This window comes from Emys orbicularis, chromosome 6, assembly GCF_028017835.1.
Source record: "Emys orbicularis isolate rEmyOrb1 chromosome 6, rEmyOrb1.hap1, whole genome shotgun sequence".
NCBI classification, from domain to species: Eukaryota; Metazoa; Chordata; order Testudines; family Emydidae; genus Emys; species Emys orbicularis.
In genome coordinates this window covers 27,051,171-27,073,995 of record NC_088688.1, presented here as the reverse complement: position 1 = coordinate 27,073,995, position 22,825 = coordinate 27,051,171, and the positions used below count along the sequence as shown (strand labels likewise).

Here is a 22,825-nt window from a genome sequence, read left to right as displayed (position 1 = left end):
ACTCCGGAACTCCACCAGAGCGAGCGGTGGTAGCACAGTCGACGGGGGAGCCGCGGCCGTCGATCCCGCGCTGTGTGGACCCCAAGTAATTCGATCCAAGATACTTCGACTTCAGCTACGCTATTCGCATAGCTGAAGTTGCGTATCTTGGATCGATCCCCCCCCCCCCCCCCCCAGTGTAGACTAGCCCTAGCTCTCCCACCCTCTATCCTTTCAAGTGGCAAGAGGCGTTAGGGGCCTCTCAGGAAGTTTCACTGTAGGCTTGGAAACCAGATCAAGCCTGCCCGCACCTGCCTAAGAACAAAAATGACTGACATTGTTTGCTAATTCACATCTGCTCTCATAAGAGCAAGACATGCTTTTCTGCTCAGTTTTCACTAGCTAGATTTCTATCCTGAGATTTTCCGTAACATCCTATTTCTTTCTAGGCTGTGATTATTGCAATATCTAAAAAAAGCAACAGAGGGTCCTGTGGCACCTTTAAGACTAACAGAAGTATTGGGAGCATAAGCTTTCGTGGGTAAGAACCTCACTTCTTCAGATGCAAGACACTAAATTGGGTTCCTGATTTAGTGTTCTCAACAGAGCGTGTGTTGTAAGTGGTCTCTGGCCCAACACTGTTCCTGAGCAGGCTCTAGTCTCCTGGGGGGGACAGCAGCAGGAGGGGTAGGTTTAGAGCTCCCACTTTTCCCCTTCCAACCTCTTCCACCTCTTCCTCTAGGGCCCTGTTTCTTCCTGTACTTCTGGCCACCCTCCAGTCTGACTTTGCCCATCTCGGGGCCATGGCAGTTGCTCCTGAGCAGTGTCCTTCCTTGCATAGGCCCAACTTCCTCAGTTCCCGCGGGGTGCTCGACTCTCTGCTCTGCCCCTCTGATACTTGCAATATCTAGTGATCCATAAATAAGGGAAGGTGAACAATATACATAGCTGTTGGTTTGGACTAGTCATTTCCCCTTGTTTGGGGAAAAGAGCTTCTTTTGCAATATTCTGGACAATATACTCAGACTGAAGCTAGTAGAAGAGTGACTGAGCTTGAGCATTGAGCATACAGAGCATTTGTGGGGAAGAACAGTAGAGCAAGTCTCCACTGTGGCCACAGTTTTTGTGTGACTGTCCTGCATATTTGTTGCAGTGCTCTCACAATTGATCATTTCCTTAATAATACAGTTTATGGATTCATAAAATAGCTAATTTCATTTCATCCATCTGCTAGCAGTTAGTATTAATTCCTCCTTCTCTAGAAGGTTTTAATGAACTTTTCAAATGCTTTGCTATAAGTGTATGTTCCATACAGAGGACAAATGCGGGAAGAGTTTGGCGGAAGGAGCAGTAAAAACCTCAATTCTTTTATTTCCCTGATGGAAACAATTACAATATTTTTAAAATTTAAAATTTTATTAATTGAAACAACTTTTAGATGGTTGAAAAAGCTACTCTATGATAACAACCCCCCATGTCTATAGCACATCAACATGAAAATGAGCACTAGTCAGGTGGAGGTTTGTGGTTAAGTCACTAGACTGGGAGACAGGAAACCTGGATTAAATTCCCAACTCTGCCACAGACTTCCTATGTGATCTTGATCAAGTCCCTTAGGTCCTAATCCACTAGTGTGGGTGTGCAAGATAGTGCAAGGATTCAAGGAACCTCCTCCCGCCGCACACAGACTGGGGATGGCAGAGTCCTTGCTGCCTAGAGGCTCATGGGAGTAGCTCCATTTGTGCACCACGTATTGCCCTTGCTGGAACACACCTGAGCAGTTTCACTTCCCTAGTCAGAGCAATGCCTAAGGGTATGGCTACGCTGCAATTGAAAACCCATGGCTGGCCTGTGCCATCTGACTTGGGCTCAGGGGCTGTTTAATTGCGAGGTAGATATTTGGGCTCAGGCTGGAGCCTGGGCTCTAGGACTCTGCGAGCTGGGAGGGTCCCAGAGCTTGGCTGCAGCCCAAGACCAAATGTCTACATCGCAATTAAACAGCCCCTTAGCCTGAGCCCCTCAAGCCTGAGTCAGCTGGCATGGGCCAGCAGTGGGTGTCTCATTGCAGCATAGACATACCCAAAGAGAGACAATCTAGCCCTTTGTCTTTATTAGTGCTGAGTCTTTGGTATGCTCTTCCTTTGCTATTGAATCCGGCTGCGCTGGAGTGTAAGTCTGAATCCTATCTAGGCCAGCAGTAACCAAAACATGTCACCATCTAAATGGTTTTCCAGCAGGCAGGTGCCCAAACCACTTCTCTAACTGAAATCCTTGATAACAGTCACGGCAGAGAGGCCCCAGCCTGAATGGGCATGGTGAGCACTGAGCTACACAGAAGGTCTAAGGCAACTAAAGTGGGAGTTAGACACCCAACTCCAAAATGTAGGCATCACGGAAATCCTCAAAACCCCTGTTAAACTGCTACGTAACCCTGGAGATGCCTAAATCCCCTTGGTGCCCTAACTGCTGGACTCTGGGATATTCTGATATGGGTCTCTCTCCATCTCTCTTGTTGAAGCTGTCCCAGTATGGATAAATAATAAAATGTGCTTTGGGCCAGAGAGAGAGAGTGACTCTCTAGCCCAATGGTTATACTGACTGAGGTTGAGAAACCCACACCCAAATCCCTTCTCCTCATCAGGGAGAGGGGGGGAATTGAACTGGAGTCTTCCACATCCCGGGTGAGTGCTTTAACCACTGGGCTAAAGATTATGCAGGGGTACACCTTGCCCCCGGCTGTCTTGTGTGGAGTTAAGTGTGCTCTGCCACCATACTGGCTAGAAACAGCTTAGGTGCCTGAGAGAAGCTCCTGGCTTTGGATCCCAAGCAGAGATAAGCACCTCCCTCCAACCTGGACTTAGGTGCCTAACTCCTTGAGAGGGGTGGGGCTTAGGATACATCACTCGCCTCAGTATCTCCCACTGGCTAGTTTATGCATCTCTCTGCCTGGCATGCTGGCTTTTTTGGATCTCATCCTCAGGTGCTTATCTTTCCCCATTCACTGAACAGAGCCTAGGAGCTTAACTCAGAGTTTATGGATTCCACCAGATAGGTAGGCACCTAAAAGTTAGGCACTGTAATATGAGGCATTGCAACAATTAAGTGTCTGTTGATTTGGGCTTTCCCTCTAACTCCTAAGTAATCCTCCAGGGTCGGGTTGAACACAGGGAGCAGCAGTGCAGGATTCCACAAAGCGCTTTGACAACTGGTGCTGACCCTTTTCTTCCTGGAATACAGGACTTCGCTTCTGTCTCTAGCACGGTCAGTGTGGCACTCTCCATGAGTTCTGAAGTCGCATTTAAAAACACTAACAGGACGAGGTGCTGGAGAATTACTGTATAACCTTGGAGGGTATTTTTGGCTTGCATGCAGACTGCAGTGTAAATCCAGCTATCACCTTGACGGAGTAGGCACAGACACATAGAGACAGAGCAGTTTTCACGCCATTTGCAGTACTTACTGTTAAAGCAGTAATTCCCACACTCTGCAGCGAGTCAGCGTAAAACAAAACAAGAACATGCAGATTTTATTTTTCAATGGTTTTAAAATCTCGATTTCAATAGTCTGCCCTGTTTTAAGCAGATCTTCCCTTCACTGAGCTTTCCCTACTTCATTTTTGCAGTGTATCTCTAGATAAAGTGGTGACATGATGAAAGCAACAATCTTAGAAGGTAGAGCATCCTCTTTCTATTGTCTTTAGGAAATAATTTAGTTTTAGCTACTTAAAATCCAAAAAGGGTGAAATTCATCCCTCTGCAGAGGGATGCATCAAATATTATTTTAAGGTCTTAAGTGATGTATCAGACATGCGCAGACGTCAGCACAAGGGTGAATTTCACAAAGGGGAAAAGAATGGCTAGCTTTTTTGGTACTTCTTACTATTAAATATTAATTACCATTACCACTCATCATAGCTTAGACAGAAAACATACAACAATGATTTCAGCAGAAAACTATTGACTCCTCATCCAGTTAAGACATCAAAGTACGTGTCTTATGTACTCGCACTTATATCACCTTGGTTAAAAACAGACGAGCCTAAGTCTCATTGAAAAAGGTGCTTTTTAACATAATCACCTCTTGATCTGAGAGGTGCTCTTAAAATGTCACTACAGAAATTTGGTTAAAACAGATTTGAATGTTAATCTAGTATGTTTGTGCAGGGCATTGGAAGGAAGTTGACAAGACTATCGCTAATTCATTAACTGGCCCTTAACTCATGCTGTATATCAGGGGTAGGCAACCTATGGCACGCAAGCTGATTTTCAGTGGCACTCACACTGCCCGGGTCCTGGCCACCAGTCCGGGGGGCTCTGTATTTTAATTTAATTTTAAATGAAGCTTCTTAAACATTTTAAAAACCTTATTTACTTTAATATATAACTCAACTATTGTTGTATGTATAGACTTAGAGAAAGAGACCTTCTAAAAACGTTAAAATGTATTACTGGCACGCGAAACCTTAAATTAGAGTGAATAAATGAAGACTCGGCATACCACTTCTGAAAGGTTGCCAACCCCTGCTGTAGATTTTGGTACTGCAGTACATATACCTGTGCATGTAAGGCTTCTCTACTAGCACCCTGTAAATACCTAGACAATAAAATGACAAACCAAAGACTTTGGAATTAATGATGCTCCATCTTTAGTTAAATCACAATATTATCAATGTAAGGCAGTTTGCATTTTTTAATCAAATGTATTTCTTGTGCTAAATTTCTTTTTTTGAGAAGAAAAGCTTATTTTTTCATCATGACTTAACTGAAACACATACTTTTCATTTGAAAAATTGTTTGTGATAAACTAAAGAGTGAGATTTTAATGTCCTTCTAAGTTAGCATGCTGGTGTAGCACAATCATTTCCCTAGTGAGTCTCCCAAGATAATACTTGACAGAAGGGAAACAACCCCATCTAGTGGATTAATAGTGTGTGCATGCTTTCCATGTTTATGCAATCTTAACTCTCTTTCATAAACCTACTGGTTTGAAATACAGTATTGTCTCTGAGTAGAGGAGAACAAAACTCTTTGTTTTGGAAAGAAATCCTTGGTGGTCTCCAATGTTTTGCTGAGGTAGAAATTGTGCCTACCATAAAATTACAGGGTAGTCAGAGAGTAAAAAAGGGATTAGACCTTGATGTGAATAAGAACAGCATTTGTTGTTAACATAGCGAGGATAAAATTACAAAATCTATCAATCCTCATGATTCAGGGTGTAAGATAATCACCAGCTGGAGGAGAGAGGCTGGAATTCCCCCTTCATATAGTGCTGCATAATTAGGGAGTTTTATGGCATTCTCTGAAGCATTCAGCACTTACTACTGTGGGTGACCAGAGGCCATGGTACCATCTCTGGATCAGCAATTATAATGTTCCTAAATGACAGAATGGATGCTGCTATGGGTAGGTGGAATGTGCAGTAAGGCAGAAGAAGTGCAAGCCCCTACGGTTTCTATTCGGAGAGATGTTCTAAATCTCCATTATTTTTGGAAGAATTCTATATTTAAAGCTTGAAAAAAACCTCATTGTTACCTTTTTGGCAGTGCTGCCCATCAAAGCCCAAAGGGCAATCACATTCATAACTGTCCTTTTTGGGCATGCAGCTTCCCCCATTAGCACATGGAGAATTCACACAGGGATGGACAGCGTTCTCCACGTTGATTCCAGAAGCGAAATCCTGCTTCACATCAATTGTCCGGTCATTCAATATAATCTTGGTTTAAGAGAGAAGAGAAAACGATGCAGAGATCTCCAAATTCAGATGCTACCCCTTCAGGAACACATTTTTTGCTTTATTACTCAATATTTAGCATTAGAACTTCCCTGAATGGCTCCAGAGAAAAGCATTGTTTTGAAAACTTGATCTAACATTTGTTTATTGTCATCAATGAGTTTTCAGAGCTTAGCCTTTCAAAACAATTAGATGTTTATCCTGAGGTGGGGGAATAAAAGTTTTTTTTGTTTTTCCTTGAAACACAAAGCAATTTAATGACCCAATCAGATAAAAGCTGCCGGACATTTACCAGCCTTTTGTTTGAACTTTGGTGCACTGTTTTGTAGCTCAACTGTGAGCCAGAACTAAAATATTATATGAGCTTTGCTGAAGAAGTCAATTTCATCCTATGATAGGAGGACATTGTGACGTGTCATTCCATATTCTTTATGAAAATATGCTTACAATATGAATATGACATAACAGATATACTTTATGCAAGATGGCTCGTATGAGATCTCATTGGGAAGGTTATGATTTACTGAATGTGATTATCCTATTTGTGTGTATATATCATTTCTGTATCTGAAATTAGGAACATTGACTATGTATCTATATTTCAACTATGTTACTTTGGGTGATGCCCACTGATAACACTTCAGGTACAACAATGAAAAAGCCCGACAGTGCTGATGGCCCATCAGCGAGAGACAATGGACTGTAAAAGAGCTTAGTCTTCCTGTGAACATGTGGGTCAGCCTGTGAAGAATGGCTACAGAGGCAGGTGACCATGTCACCTGATACTGGAACCCATCTTGAATTCTGTACTTTTCCATGAGAAGTTGGGGGGGGGGTCAAACTAGGAAACAAAGGATTCCTGCCTTATGCAAATTCTATTTAAGAGTGCAGAGTGAGGTAATCCAGGTCATGAGTTCTCCCGCTACCCCACCCAAGATGACTACTGGAAACAACTAAGATTGAACTGCGGGAAAAGAACTGGACCCAGGCTGAGAGGGCGTCTGGCCTGTGAAGAAGATTATTAGAACCACATTTAGGGTGAGAACTTACATGTAACCAGTTTCTTTAGTGTATTAAGCTTAATTTGCATGCTCTGTTTTATTTTCTTAGTAATCTGCCTTGTTCTGTCTGCCACCTCCTTAACAACTTAAAATACACCTGTTATAGTTAAAAAAATTATTGCTGGTTTACAATATAACTCAGTTTATGTGATTTCTAACTGCGGGGGGCAAGAAGTGTGCACACATCTCTCCACATTGAGGGAGGGAGCGAATTTCATAATATATCTTTGGGTCTGTACTCCAAGGGAGGTGGACATCGGAGTACTGAAGCAAGTCCCTTAAGCTTAGTCTTCCCAGAGCTGATCTGCAGCTGGGTGTGGCCCTGCCTGCATGTGTGTGAGGCTAGGTCTACACTACAGCGGGGGTCCGACCTAAGATACGCAACTTCAGCTACGTGAATACCGTAGCTGAAGTTGCGTATTTTAGGTCGGCTTACCTAGCGGTGAGGACGCGGGAAAGTCGACCGCTGCCGCGCTGCCGCCGACTCCGCTGCCGCCTCCTGCCGAGGTGGATTTCCGGAGTCGACGGCAGAGCGATCAGGGATCGATTTTACCGCGTCTTCACTAGACGCGGTAAGCCGATCCCCGATAAACCGATTGCTACCCGCCGGATCGGCGGGTAGTGAAGACAAAGCCTTAGAGGAGGCTCAGCAAGACAGGTTAAAGGGGGCCCACGCTGGCAGAACAGGTAGACTCAGTGGTATCTCAGCACATCAGGTGTCTTCCCAAGGGGTCCTACCTGTCACAGACATATCTTGGAGAACATAACAGGAAAGTTATGCAGAGCAGTGTATCTAGCACTGTCTACTGCTAGTATGTTTGCCTGGAGAACTCACAACTAGGAATGGGTGAAAGGTCCAATTTCTGCCTTCTTAAAATGTTGGGAGCAGTTCAATTGAAGATATCTGTGAAACTATAGGATTCTTCCAAAACATATCCGCATTTTGAGCTCTCTAAGAAAAAATATTGCGGTTTGTACAACCTTATTTAATATATAACCAAGTTATATACAAGGTGCCATATTCTGATCTTGGTTACATCAGTGTAAATATGGCAAAAGTCCATTTACATTAATAGTTTCACAGATTTTAACCCCAAAAGGGACCAGTATTATCATCTGATCTGACCCCCTCCATAACACAGGCTGTAGAATGTCACCAATAATTTCTGCATCAAGCCCATAATTTCTGTTTGAATTATAGCATACCTTCTAGAAAGATATCCAGTTTTGACTGCAAGCGGTGGAGAATCCACCATCCCTAAGTAAGTTTTTCCAGGTAGGAACTGCAAGAAGGGGCCTAGGGGCGGAGCTTGGGTGGAGCCACATCAGGCTGTTTGGGGAGGCTGTGCCGATATTCCCAGCCTATGATACCCACCACTCATGTGCTCAGTCAATTATTTCTCATTACCTTTAAGTCCTTTTCAGTGTCACTGCATTCCAAGATATAGTCCCCCATCTTGTAAGAGTGACCCACGTTCTTTGCCCCTAGATATATGGCCTTATGTTTGGCTGAATGAAAGTGCACCTTGTTCTAACAAGCTCATCTTACCAAGTAATCAAAATAGGACGCTATAATGACATGTCCTCATCATTATTTACCTCTCCATCAATTTTTGTGTCGACTGAAAATTTTGCTAGCAATGATTTTGTATCCTTTTCCATATCAATAAAGATATTGAATAGTGACACTAAAAACACCCCCATTGTATGACAAATCCCCATTTACAATCACTTTTTCAGGATCTATCAATTAACCAGTTTTTAATCCATTTACTATGGGCTACATTGATTTGTTATTTAATTCTATGGAGTTACTCAGATTTAACTCTCAGGATTCCAGGCTAAATTCAGAGGTGTGGCTAAATTATTCTAAAAAACTCTAGAGGAAACCAGTGCTGGAGTAACTTATATTTTCTTCTGGCCCCTCATTGTGTATATTATACCAATTTAGTCTGCTTACACCTGACTCCATTAAATATCACTTCTGAATTTTGACCACTAACTGAGGAAAGGGTGAGTAGGTTGGTGTAGCTCACATGCTAAGAGGCCACAAGAAAGGAGGGTAGCAAGACAAGCAACTAATGGAAGGCTGTAAGAGTGTGTAGGTTACATTACACTAAGTTACGTTAGTCTTCACCGTACTTTGACTTGCGCCTTCTTCTGGCTCACTAGCATGTAAGTTATACCAACCATTTATATGTCTATACCTTGTCCATCACTGAGCATTCTTTAGACTCCCCTTATGCTCACTTACTTACATATAGGTGTAAATGAGTCTATGGAGGTCTAATTTTGACATCAACTTCACATATCACCTCTGAGTTTGGCCCAGCATGTCTGCGGTTCACTGATCAGTACACAATGGAAGGTAAATCAAAAAACAGCAACAACACTTACCAGTAATATGTCAATAGCATTAGGAAGAAAATGGTGTTCTTGATTATTAAATATATTTTTAAGCAAGCACCTTGTGAAGGGTTACTAAGGTCTAGGGATGAAATCTTGGCCTATCAGGAGTTTTGCCATTAACTTCAGTAGGGCCAGGATTTCACCCTCGATGTCCAAGTGTCAGGGATACGGAAGATATGAAGTGAATGCACAGAGTTAGTTTATTTCAAAACATGTACCTTCTGAATACTTCCACTGAAGGGCTTCAGTATCCCAGAGTTCTTCTTCCGGTTATCGTAATTAGGGACTCCACCGATAAATATGTCAGTGTTGCACTTAATCTGCGTAAAAGCTCCCTGTCACAAAAGTCAGAATCCATTTTTGTTAGATCAGCTGCAACCACGCTTGCATCTTCAGGCTAGCTTGCTTTATATTTTTAGAAAGGTGAGAGCCCTGGGTGACACAGTATTTCTGTACGGTATGCAACATATCCTTACATCTTCATGCTAACGTGGAAAGGACAATGTGGACCCTGTACTAAGTGGCTGGGCCTGATTCTATTTAGAGCTGTCTGGAAAATTTCAAATGTTTCAACATTTTGATAAAAACTAGGGCGGAGGGGGAGAAAGAGCTTTAAAATGATATTGAATTTCTTCTTTCCTTTTTTTAGACAGTTCTAATTCTGATCTCTTGATCACATCTGTGTGAAGTGGGAATAAATTCACTGCAGTCACACTGGTGTGATACTGGTAGCAGTGAAATCAGAACCAGGCCCTCAGAGTTAAAATCAACACTAAACAGAGAAGAGTCAAACGCTTGCAGTATTTGAAAAAGCAAACCTGTAATAAAGGAAACAGGTAAAAGGAAGAAATATATATCTGAACTGGGTGCTGGAAGCTGAAGCAGTCACTCAGACTACACTGGAGTTCTGGTTAACCTTTTTGTATGAATTGGAAGGCCTGTAAAGGTAAGGACATGCTAACTGTGTAATTACAGTTCTGCAGGAGTTCTTCGTTGGCAGCTTCAAAGCCAACCTCTCTCTACAGCTAAGCACAATGCTCAGCTAGAGAGAAAAAACTAGAAACCACCTTCTTCTCCTTTGTTCATTATTGTTGAAGGAATCTCATCTAGGGCTTGATAGCAGATGAACCAGATTACCCATAATTCTTTGTAGTCCCAGATTTATATTAGGGCTGTCAATTAATCGCAGTTAACTCACGCGATTAACTCAAAAAATTAATCACTATTAAAAAAATTAATCGCTATTAAAAAAATTAATCATTAGTCATCGCAATTTTAATTGCACTGTTAAACAATAGAATACCAATTGAAATTTATTAAATATTTTGGATGTTTTTCTACATTTTCATATATATTGTATTCTGTGTTGTAAGTGAAATCAAAGTGTATATTATTTTTTATTACAAATATTTGCACTGTAAAAATGATAAACAAAAGAAATAGTGTTTTTCAATTCACCTCATACACAGGGCCGGTGCAAGGAAGTTTCGCTCCCTAGGCGAAACTTCCACCTTGTGCCCCCCCCACCCTGCGGCAGCTCCCTGACCCCCCCTCCGCCCTGCGGCACTCCCCCCGCGGCAGCTCCCCCCCCCAGGGAGCCGTGCGGCAGCTCCCCACCACAGCTCACCTCTGCTCCGCCTCCTCCCCGAGCAGGCCGCCCCCGCTCTAATTCTCCTCCCCTCCCAGGCTTGCGGCGCCAAACAGCTGATTGGCGCCGCAAGCCTGGGAGGTGGGAGAAGTGGAGTGGTGACCGCACGCTCGGGGAGGGAGTGTAGCAGAGATGAGCTGGGATGGGGAGCTGCCGCACGGCTCCCCGGGCCAGGGGGCGTGGGGAGCTGCCGTGGGGGGTGGGTGCCTCAGGGCGGGGGGGGGGGGGAGCTGCCGCAGGGCTCCCCACCCCAGCTCACCTCTGCTACACCCCCTCCCCGAGTACGCCACCCCGCCGGCAATGACAATAATTGCATGGAGCGGCCACTGCACTGGGAGAGGGAGTCTGAGCCGCACGTGTCAGCGCACCGCCGGCAGCCCAGCCCAGGAACACTGTAAAAAAAAAATTGGGGGCACCGCTTTTTGGCGCCCCCAAATCTCGGCGCCCTAGGCAACCGCCTAGTTTGCCTTAATGGTAGCACCGGCCCTGCTCATACAAGTACTGTACTGCAATCTCTTTGTCGTGAAAGTGCAATTTACAAATGTAGATTTTTTTTTGTTACATAACTGCACTCAAAAACAAAACAATGTAAAACTTCAGAGCCTGCAAGTCCACTCAGCCCTACTTCTTGTTCAGCCAATCGCTAAAACAAACAAGTTTGTTTACATTTACAGGCACGTAAATATCTTGCAACACCAGCTACAACAGTGCCATGAGAACGCCTATTCTCACTTTCAGTGACGTTGTAAGCAAGAAGTGGGCAGCATTATCTCTTGCAAATGTAAACAAACTTGTTTGTCTGAATGATTGGCTGAACAAAAAGTAAGACTAAGTGGACTTGAAGGCTCTAAAATTTTACATTGTTTTACTTTTGAATGCAGGGGTTTTTTTTACATAATTCTACATTTGTAAGTTCAACTTTCATGATAAAGAGATTACACTACAGTACTTGTATTAGGTGAATTGAAAAATACTATTTCTTTTGTTTTTTTACAGTGCAAATACTTGTAATCAATAATAAATATAAAGTGAGCACTGTACACTTTGTATTCTGTGTTGTAATTGAAATCAATATATTTGAAAATGTAGAAAACATCCAAAAATATTTAAATGGTATTTTAATTATTGTTTAAGAGTGCGATTAATCGCCATTAATTTTTTTAATCGCTTCACAGCCCTAATTTATATATATAATGCTATGATCCTTTGTGCATGAACCAAAGTGCTTTGTATCTATAATTCTAGAGCTTTGTGTCTATGATTCTAAGGACTTTGGATGTTTGGTTGAACTTTAGAGTGTGACCAAATAAGGGAAAGTGTGTAATATTTTTACCCTGACCTGTTGAGAATGTGTCAAAATATCAAGAAAAAGACAACTTATGATTGATTAATGAGGGATACTTGTTATTACAAAGTCTTCAATATTCAATACAATAATGACTCACTGAAAGATGTTTTTAGCTTATTAGGAATTACTTGTTGTCACAGGTGTTTCCTATAATAAGGACGTAGTTAGAAATATCTTTAGCTAATTGATTAAATAAGCTAAAATACCATAAAAGGCCAAAATCTACAGCTATTGTTAGCTCATTAATTAGGTAAGCTGAAATACCATAAAAGGAACTCCTCAGATAAATCAGTTATGGGAAAGGAATTATTTTCGGTCTTGAACAAGTATATAAGGACGAGAGTTTTTGGAAATTAGTTAGGGATAAATCAAGCTGAAGTCACTTTTCCAGTCTCCAACTCAGTTTGGTAACCATAGCCTTTATTTCTGTATTGTGCTGTACCAATTTTTAACTAACAACCTTTAATTAATAAATAATAATTAAGCCTGATTATTTAACTAAAACCCAATAGACTGGTCAAAAAATGTTCCACCGAACCTGTTTTTGAGGGAAAACTGGATTTCCAATTAAATGAAATTTTGCATTAAAAGTGTCTGCTTTCCATATAAAAATGCTAGTTTGCCTGAAAACCTGAAGACTTTTCTCCTGAAAACTTTTGGTTTTCAGTTTTTCAATGAAAAGTCAAATATTTTTGCAGGAAGAAAATAAACAAGCCATTTTTCAACCCACTTGAGTCTCAGCTTATTTGGAGAAAAAGCTGTTCAGAGTGTAAATTCTAACACTTGTGCTTAGAGGTGCTAGTGGGTTGAAAAATGCACATGCTGGTGTTTTGTAATAGGTACAACTACGACTGATAAATTGAAGAACAGGAAGAAATGAACCTCATGTATGAAACAAGAAATGTAGGTTGAAGCACAAACACCTGGGTCAAGAGGAGGAAGAGAGACGCTCCCAGTTATGTCTTGGGCTCCTCTCCTTCCCAACTCAAAGCTAAAGAAGAGGCTGCCCCATATATGTGCTTCAATAAACTCTTATAGGCTTTGGAGAGCAGGGACTGTGGTTTATCTGAAGATCTCATTTTTGTTAATGTTTGGATGAGAAGTTAGGTCATTTTATGAACAAATTGCTTTATATATGAGAATATACATTATATGCGTCTTACCTCAGCCATTCCTTCTACTGGCTTTTGTTTATCAACCTGCAAAATAGCATTCTTCGCAGTGCGAGACACTCTGAGTTCATGCCACTGGCCCAGAATGACAGGTTCTTCACTCCTGTTTAAACCAAAAACCACAAACATAAAAACCTATAGGAAGTCTACACTTGCATCTTTTTGATACTTTCAAACATTTGTCTTTACCAACTAGCCTTTTGAAGATAATGTCCATGACCCTTCCTTCAACAGAAACAACTTACTGAGTATCTTTACCTATTAGCATTAAATAAAATAAAGGGGAAAAAGATGACTGCACAAAAACTCAATGTATATGAGGCTTAATGGAAGGCACCATTTCTAAACACTGGCAGTGAAGGAATATGTGTCAGTGTTCCCATATTAAACTAAAAGCATTTTAGTTTTAGTTGTAAAAAAACAAAACACTTTAAGCAACCAGTGCACATTTAACTATCTGAGAGCTAAACTTTCTATTCAATTTCTGCAGTTACTTAGATTTAAATATATGAGGAAAAAGTCTCAGATATACATCCTCTACTCCCAATGACAGAAGCTGGAGATACAGAAATTTACCTAAGGCAGAAGTTCCCCAAAGCCTTTGTCTCCTTATGAGACAGAAACATTTTGTGTTTGCTTATCCATTAAATTCGGATAAGCTCTTTTGATGCAGGCCATCACAGTGAAATCTTTTTTTCTTTTTTTTTAACTGCATGTTGTACATTAGGGGCCGTAACCAAAATATGATCCTAATTATGTAATGAGATTCTGAATAAGAACCATAGTCTCCACTTGTTATGCCAAGTGACCACCAGTCTCACAGGAAACATTTTAAAACTGTTCAGATAATCTTTATTAACCCAGCACTAATCTGGGACAGAAAAACAGTCTGCAGAGTGGATAGAAACCACGTCCCCACAGATGTTATAATTAATGAAGTCCTATAGACATTCCCTTTTCTTTGAAATGTCATTTTTACTAGTTTAGGTTAAAGCAGTTCAAATCCAAATCATATCTCAAAGCCTTTGGACCTCATTTCTGCCAATGACACCAAACCCTCCAAAAAGCATCACCAAGCAATGTCATTCATCCTTTGTCCTTTTCTTGTTTAGTGACCATTAGGGTTTAATCACCTTGGATAAATCAATGGGTAATAGGGTTTAATGCCTTGGATAAATCAATATGTAATAAAGAAACCAGATGGGTCTAGACTACTTAATAAGATGCAATATATGTATTCTCTGTCCTTTGCAGAAAAAGTCATCATCATGCCAACCCTCCTGCTTTTGTAAACTGTAATTTTAATTAGGGATGAGTGAACCTTGCAGAGTTTGAGATTTTCCGAACTGCAAGTTTATTTTTTGGATTCACAGGGTTTGCAAAACTAGTACAAGTTTGTGAACCCTTTTGGATATAATTTAAACCCTTTTTTCCTCAAGGATGAGTCGTTTTTTTAAATTGTTTTTCTAGTTATATTGAATCCTTGTCTATGTGTTAGGGATAGACTCACTTCCCCTCATTTCTAGGTTCCTGATCCTGCATTAAGATCCAGGAATTGAATATCTGTGCCCACGTGAAGTCTCATGGGCACAGTGGATCCTGGTACAGGATAGGCTGACACAGTGGTAGCCTGCACCTAATTTTCTATTCAATTTTTTGGTCTCCTCCTTTTACACCCTCTGTTGCTATCTGCCTGCATTCTGCTTCTTTGCTCTCCATGTCGCCTAAGCAAAGCACAAAACTCAGTCACCTTCAAGATGAACTTTAAAACTCTCATCATCCAAGTGGCGACGAGCTCGTCTATCCCTAATTATAATGATAACATTTAGATGCAGCTCATTTCAGCATGGTGCAATGGCCAAGGTAGCCAGGAGACATGAGTCATATCCCCAGCTTTGGCACTGACTGCATGTGTGACTTTGGGCAAGTCACCTCTGAGCTCTCTGAGCCTATTTCACCATCAGTAAAATGGGTATAATGCTGCTTCCCTCATCTTTGAGATCTATGGAGGAATAGTGCTCTCCAAGACTTAAGTATTACATGAGGAGCTGGTAGCAATCCCTACATTTAGGGTGTTTTTTATATCGCTCTTTAATGTATACCTGCTCTTGTATTTTCCACTCCATGCATCTGATGATACATTTAGGTTGCCTAACGCTTGCCATTATAAAAGATTCTTGAAACCATTTTTTTAGATGCTCTAACACTTGCACATGTGCATTTATGATACAGTCTTTACTTACATGCTCACATACAGGGCCGGCTCCAGGCACCAGCTGAGCAAGCTGGTGCTTGGGGTGGCAGATTGTTCGAGGCGGCATTCTGCCCAATCCTAGGGCGGCACGGCCGCTTTTTTTGTTGTTGCTGTTCCGCTCCGGCCGCTCTGTAGGGGGCGGCGGCGCGGAGAACCAGAGCGCCCTGCAGGGCAGTCCTCTTCCTTCCCTCCCCGCCGACCGGAGCGGAGCCCTTGCGGCAGGAGGCAGCGCAGCGGGAGGGGCCACGTGGCAGCGCCCCTGCTGTAGCCCTGGCCGCCCCCTTTTCTCTCTCTCCCGCCCACTCCCTCCCCCTCCCCAGCCGGTCCCCCTGCACCCGCGCTCCGGCCGCGCCGCAGGTTTTTTTTTTTTTTTTTTTCCCTGCTTTGCTGTTCTGGCCGCCCCATTTTTTCTTTTTCTTTTTTTTCTTTTTTTTTTTTTTGCTTGGGGCGGCCAAAAAGCCAGAGCCGGCCCTGCTCACATACTATATTTTTCACAGCCTTGATTCCTGATCCCCATCCATCAGGGTTGTGTAGCGAATCCGTATAATTGAGATACTAATGTTCTCCTACTTTATGTTGTAGAGATATTCATTGTTTGTGTGGCACTCAGATACTATAATGATGAGTGCCCAACAAAGTACCGTGATGAAATGAGTAATTCTATTTTTGTTACAGGCTTTGGATGGTGTGTGATAAATAAGGCAGGGACTGCTCACTGAATAAATCACGTTTAAGTAATCATGTTTATTGAACAGCTGCCTATTCCCTATGTCCTGTCCATTCTGTGCACTGAATAAGGGAGGAATCCCTTAGGAAAAAAATAATAGGTGATCATATAATCAAAGACTATCAAAACTGCATACACACAAGGTGGCAGAACTAAGGTAGCATGGACAACCTAAACTCCTACTTTGAGTGCTTCACTTTGTAACCTGCAAACCTTTTAACACAGTTATTTATATGTTATTACTCTTTGTTATTACTCTGTATTGTATGATATCACTCTTTGGGATAGCTTTGATTGTTGTCAAGTAAGCTTACCATCAGGTTGACCAATTTTCCTTTGTTCAGCAATCATAACAACTTGTATTTTCCCTCAATTTATTTGAAATTCAAATATTAATTTCTTTCTCCCTCTCTGTTTTTTTTTTTAACGTAAAAAGCCGAATTCCACTCTCATATACACATGTACAACTCCTGATGGGAAGTGCATCCATCTATCTGAGTTAGAATTTGGCCCAAAGTGTTTTTAAGCAGTAAAAATACTATTTGGGGTAAACAAATCATAATTTCTTTCAATATGTATCTGTAGTATGGATTACATATAGAAGATAGAGACTGCAAGATGTTATCTGAATGTATGCACTCAGGCCCTCCCACAGTGAAAATCAGTATATTTCACAGCCTCTAGTATGACTAACATTTCCTATGAACACAGGAAACATACAATATATAATGAATGGCCACAGGCAATATACTATATTACTCACATCTTTGTATACGTTATTGCTGCATATTAGGCTATTGCTAAAGATTACTGTAAAAATATCTACTGTTTCATTATATATTATTCCTTAATTTCTTGTGATAAAATAATATTTTTAAAGTATTTTCTCTATCTGTATAAGAATAACATCTGCAGTTGCAGGGTAGGATGAAATGATAAGTGCTATCAGTGCTCATGCTAGCTTCAGACCACCGGATAAAGGTAAAAGGAAAAATAGCCCCGTGTTATAGTATTGCAGTTAGACACATGGCTTCTATGCCTTCCCTAGAAGTACCCATCACTGGATTTTGTTGGAGAGTGAATACATAACTACACTAACCAGTAGCCTCTCCAACATGGCTATTCCTTTCCTATATCTTCCTTGTGGCATTGTTTGAAAAACTATTACAAATAACATTTACCTGATAATGGCTGTTCCTGAACCACAATCAAACCTGAACTCCACATAGCTGGCCACCATGTTAATAGACAGGAAGTCCTTGCTGTCTGTGTCATAGCTGTACAAGAGGACCCCATTCTCTGAATCTGGACGAAATGTCATCTCAAACTCCATGAAGGAAAGGTAGTTCTGTGGTTCCAGCGGCCAGGGTGTTGTAGCAAATGACCTCAGCGACTCATTGAACTGAGGTATGGCCAGGATAAATGCTGGAAGTCCAGAAAAAATAAGTAGGTCACCTTAGGCTCTAAGGTAAGAAACTGACTAACTCACTAACCAATTTCAGACAGCTTTCTTCATTATGCATTTAAATCTACTGTCACACTAGACGCCCTGCCATTCATTCTGCAGCTGTCAGGCACACAGGATAAACATGCTGCTGAACTTCCTTCCTCAGACAGCCCGGCTCTATTGGTCAGGCATAGAGAAACATCAGGAACATGGCCCTGTTTTCTCCCAATCCCTTAGAATTGCTTGCCCAGCAGGCAGTGTGAAGAAGGAGCAGTCCCTGTGCTCTGAAGTGCAACCGTTCCCCTATCCACACGCAGCGGTAAAAGGGAACATGGAGTCTCACCTGCTTATCCATGCAAGATGCACTCTAGCCCATAAAAATAAACAACATAACATGCACACAAGGCATCTATCACCATCTTATCAGCATATGCATGTGCTTTTCAGGAGAAGGAACAAATCGGGGCTGTTTTCTGACAGTTCAATGACATCCAAAGTGGTCTTATCCTACTGAGAAAATGTATTGAACAAGGACTAACATGTAAGTCAGAAATAAAACACATCTGGTGTCCTCTCACCTTCTTCACAATGACGACCTTTAAATCCAAGAGGGCAAAGGCACACGTATGAATCAGCTTGGCTTGCAGTGCAGGTACCGCTGTTAATACAGGAAGCCTCATCGCAGATTCCACTGCTGCATTCACCTAAACTCAGAGCCAGAATGTCATACCATACCAGTTAATCCAAGAGGATTTAGCGGGCTGCTTGTTATAAACAAATGCAATTTGCTTTCTTAAGTAAACAGAATTCTCTCTCAATCTGCAAAACTACAAAGCAGATTTTAGGCTAAGTGGTTGATTTCAGCATTGATTTTACACTGCATCATAAAGATGATTTAAAAATGGTAGAAATGAGAACTAACCAAATAACAACTCACAGGATTTTTTTTTTACAGTATAACCACTCACTAGATGACTGGGTTTTGCCTACCCTCAGTAGCATCTTTGTTGTTCTCACGAATGTGTATTTTAGGATCTCCATGTGTCACCCGATTGTTTACATTACAAACATGCTGATTTGTTTAACCTCAATTATCTTAAGTGCTGCTTTGTTCATTCAAAGTTTGGGGACAGTATGGTAAGCGCTGAATGTGTTAAGCAGCAGCATCTAAGCTTATTAACCAGCATGTAGTTGTTAACTGTTCTGTCTGCACTGCAGGGGATCCATATTACCAACATATGGGCTTTCTAATCACCATTTCCACCACACTGGCATATGATGTCTACAGTACAGAAAGGTGCCCCGAGGCAACAATATCAAAACTGTCATAGAAGGAGGGATTTTTTTTATTTCCTTCTCAGTCAGTGTATAAAGTACCAGTTAACTCAGATATTTTTATTTTAAATTGTATTATTGTTTATTTAAATCATTTCCCCCCTAGTGTACAGGAATAAATTGTAAATATAAGTTAACAAGGCCCAGATCAACACATGCGCCATGTGTGAGTGTAAGCACATTGCTTATGTTTCTGCAGTGTTTTAAAGGGGTAAAGTGCTACAAAATGGTGAAGGAGAACAAATTTACACTTCAAACATACTCCTGGAGGTGGGGTATGTATATAGAGGGCGCTCCAAGTGAGTATTTTCAGAGTGATTTACCGCAGATTACAGATTGGATCGCTCAGACAAGAAACATGCATAAGGGTGAGTAGGAAACAGAGTCAGAACTGACAAGCAGGGAGCGGTTGTATTATCTGGGGTGACTGAGCAAAGTTTGGCAAACCTGCTATTGACAAGAGGAACCCTTTTTTTAAAAAGGGAGAGGAGCATCAGGCAGAAATATTTAATCTACTGCACAGGGCACTGCAAAACCTCAGCGGGGTCCTGGCATGAGTGAAGTTCAAACTCTGAGTTTGATTTCCTATCTTACATTCATTCAGTGTGTAAAGAACAGCAGGGAAAGAACTTCTGTAGAGATTTAACACCTGATAAACTTCAATTTTATCTTCAATTCAGCCAGTCATTTCAACCAGAGTTGATTAATTGTTTTGTCCTGTTACACGAACAAGAAGACCACTGTGCTATACAACCTGGAATATAACCTTTGGATCACAATGTCACAGAAGTTAGAGATGGAAAAAGGTCTATTAGGTCATTTTGTCCCTCTCCCTGACAGTGCAGAATTGTTCCCTATTGTACATTTATAAGTGTTTCATCAAGCCTAGTTTTTAATGTACCAAGTGATGGCCTGATTACACTATTCATAGCACAAAGTATGACGCACCCGACCAGAGGACAGGTTAAAGACAGAACCCATATGGACACATCTCCTCAGGGACAGGATGAATTCTACGTCCAGGTGAAGAGAGACAATTACCCTACAAAATGCGTCCCCTGCCAGCCAGCTGTGTGAGCAGCTGTTCTTGCAATGCTAATTATTTCCCTTCATCTCTCACAAACAGCTGTCAACGATGGTAAAGGGGGGCTGGATAAGAGTGGGAATCCTGCGGTACTGTTTGTCATCTGAATATAATCCACTGTTGTGGGTTTAAATAACACTTGCACACACAGAGCACCTATACTTTGAAAAAAGAACCAGGAGTACTTGTGGCACTTTAGCCCTGGTCTACACCGGGGGTGGGGGGGGGGGGATCGATCTAAGTTACGCAACTTCAGCTATGTGAATAACATAGCTGAAGTCGATGTACTTAGATCAACTTACCGTAGTGTCTTCACCACAGTGACTGACTGCTGCCGCCTCCCCGTTGACTCTGCTTGCACCTCTCGTGGCGCTGGAGTGCAGGAGTCGACGGGAGAGGGCTTGGGGGTCAATTTATCGCGTCTAGACGCAATAAATCGATCCCCGCTGGATCGATCGCTGCCCGCTGATCCGGCGGGTAGTGTAGACATAACCTTAGAGACTAGCAGATTTATTTGGGCATATGCTTTCGTGGGCTAAAACCCACTTCATCGGATGCATGCAGTGGAAAATACAGGAGGAAGATATATATACACAGAGAACATGAAAAAATGGGTGTTGCCATAGCAGCCATAACGAGACTAATCAATGAAGGGGGGCTATCAATTAAGATGGGCTATTGATTAGTCTCGTTATAGCTGGTATGGCAACACCCATTTTTTCATGTTCTCTGTGTATATATATCTTCCTCCTGTATTTTCCACTGCATGCATCCGATGAAGTGGGGTTTAGCCCACGAAAGCTTATGCCCAAATAAATTTGTTAGTCTCTAAGGTGCCACAAGTACTCCTCATTCTTTTTGCTGATACAGACTAACACGTCTACCACTAGGAAACCTATACTTTGAGGCTCTTTCCCCACTTATCACTAATAATCATAGCAGCACCATGATGGAGGTGAATAGTACAAGGCCTATTTTAGAGATGGGGAAACTGAGGCAACCAGTGAATGGCAAAGTCACAGATGGAACCCAAACGTCATGGGTTCCAGTATGGTTCTCTAACTGCTAGATTCTACTTTTGTTTCTTAATCATAAGGATATGAGTTTTCTGATAGACTATGGAGTCATCTGCAAATATATATGATGTAGCAGTGTAGCGCTTCCAGAGCGTTCACTCTCAAGGCTTGTCTACACTAACAGTGCTGCAGCTTCTCCCAGCAGCACAGTTACTCCATCTCCTAGACAGGCGGTAGCTATGTCGATGGGAGAAGCCCTCCTGTCAACATAGCACTGTCTGCACTGGGGGTTAGGACAATACAATGGTGTCACTCAGAAAATCCACACCCCTGAGCAACATAGTTATCAACCTAGGTTTGTAGCTCAGACCAAGACTCAGGCTTTGTCTTCACTACCCGCCGATCCGGCGGGTAGCAATCGGTTTATCGGGGATCGGCTTACCGCGTCTAGTGAAGACGCGGTAAAATCGATCCCTGATCGCTCTGCCGTCGACTCCGGAAATCCACCTCGGCAGGAGGCGGCAGCGGAGTCGGCGGCAGCGCGGCAGCGGTCGACTTTCCCGCGTCCTCACCGCTAGGTAAGCCGACCTAAAATACGCAACTTCAGCTACGGTATTCACGTAGCTGAAGTTGCGTATCTTAGGTCGGACCCCCGCTGTAGTGTAGACCTAGCCTTAGTGGTCTGAGCACCTGGATGCAGATGTTTTTCAGAGGAACACATCTCTGAGACGGGATGAAATCCTGGCCCCAGAGAAGTCAATGGTAAAGCTCGCATTGATTTCAAAGCGTTTCACCCAAAGAATTCCACCCAGGGGGGATTCCAAATTACACGTCAGCTCTCTATGAGTTTGTGACCTGGGGAAAACCGCTAGTAAAACATCAGGCTTTAAGAAGGCCTGCTGTGCACCAGGGAAATTCTCCCATGGAGACAGTGAGCAGAGTCTGCATTGCGTCCTTCCTACACGAGACTGTCCCAAACGGTGTACGCATTGCTTCCTTCCCCGCATGGCTCCCACTGGGGCAGGAGAACGTTAAAACTGTGACTGGAGTTCCATAGGAGCCATCTCTTGCAGAGGCCACACTAGGGAATGAAAGTTCCACTGCCTTCTCCTTTGGCTGCCCTGGCCAGACTCTTCTGGGCACCCCTTCCAGGGGACTTTGCATTACCAGGGGGCCCTGAGTTATGCCAGCAGAATGTAACTCATCCCCATCATGATGCTAAAGAGGGACAAGTTATGCAACAATTTATACCAACCCTCACTAGCTACCCAGATTGTCAGCTCTATGGGGCAGGGACCAGCTTTTTGTGCTTGCACAGTGGGCCTGTTCCCGATAGGGACCCTTATGCTCTACCACAATATAAACAGCAGCTTGTGATAAATCCAAAGGAGTGAAAAAGAGGTCCAGCAACACACCGAGGCAAGAAAGGCCAGATAGACTGAATTCACTTATCAAGCTTCATAAAGAAAAATCCAATAATCCAATAAACAGACCTCTCAGAACAGATGTCAGCAACTGATGACCTCTTCCTATCCCATCTGTTCACTGATCAACATCATTATCACCGTGGAATATTTCAGGCCTCAACACAAAGACCCAAACTAAACATGGCCAG

The 22,825-nt window shown here is 42.3% G+C and overlaps 1 protein-coding gene across 1 annotated transcript in view; it reads right to left on the bottom strand.

Moving 5' to 3' along the window:
* Positions 1 to 22,825, bottom strand: part of EGFLAM (EGF like, fibronectin type III and laminin G domains) — a 129,838-nt gene that overhangs the window by 16,674 nt on the left and 90,339 nt on the right. The window contains exons 14-19 of the mRNA XM_065406645.1: positions 18,354 to 18,479; positions 17,510 to 17,753; positions 13,339 to 13,450; positions 9,398 to 9,514; positions 5,511 to 5,691; positions 3,440 to 3,463 (exon numbers count right to left, since the gene is read on the bottom strand). Of these exons, the coding sequence (XP_065262717.1) occupies positions 3,440 to 3,463; positions 5,511 to 5,691; positions 9,398 to 9,514; positions 13,339 to 13,450; positions 17,510 to 17,753; positions 18,354 to 18,479 (804 nt within the window). The remainder of the gene's footprint in view (positions 1 to 3,439; positions 3,464 to 5,510; positions 5,692 to 9,397; positions 9,515 to 13,338; positions 13,451 to 17,509; positions 17,754 to 18,353; positions 18,480 to 22,825) is intronic.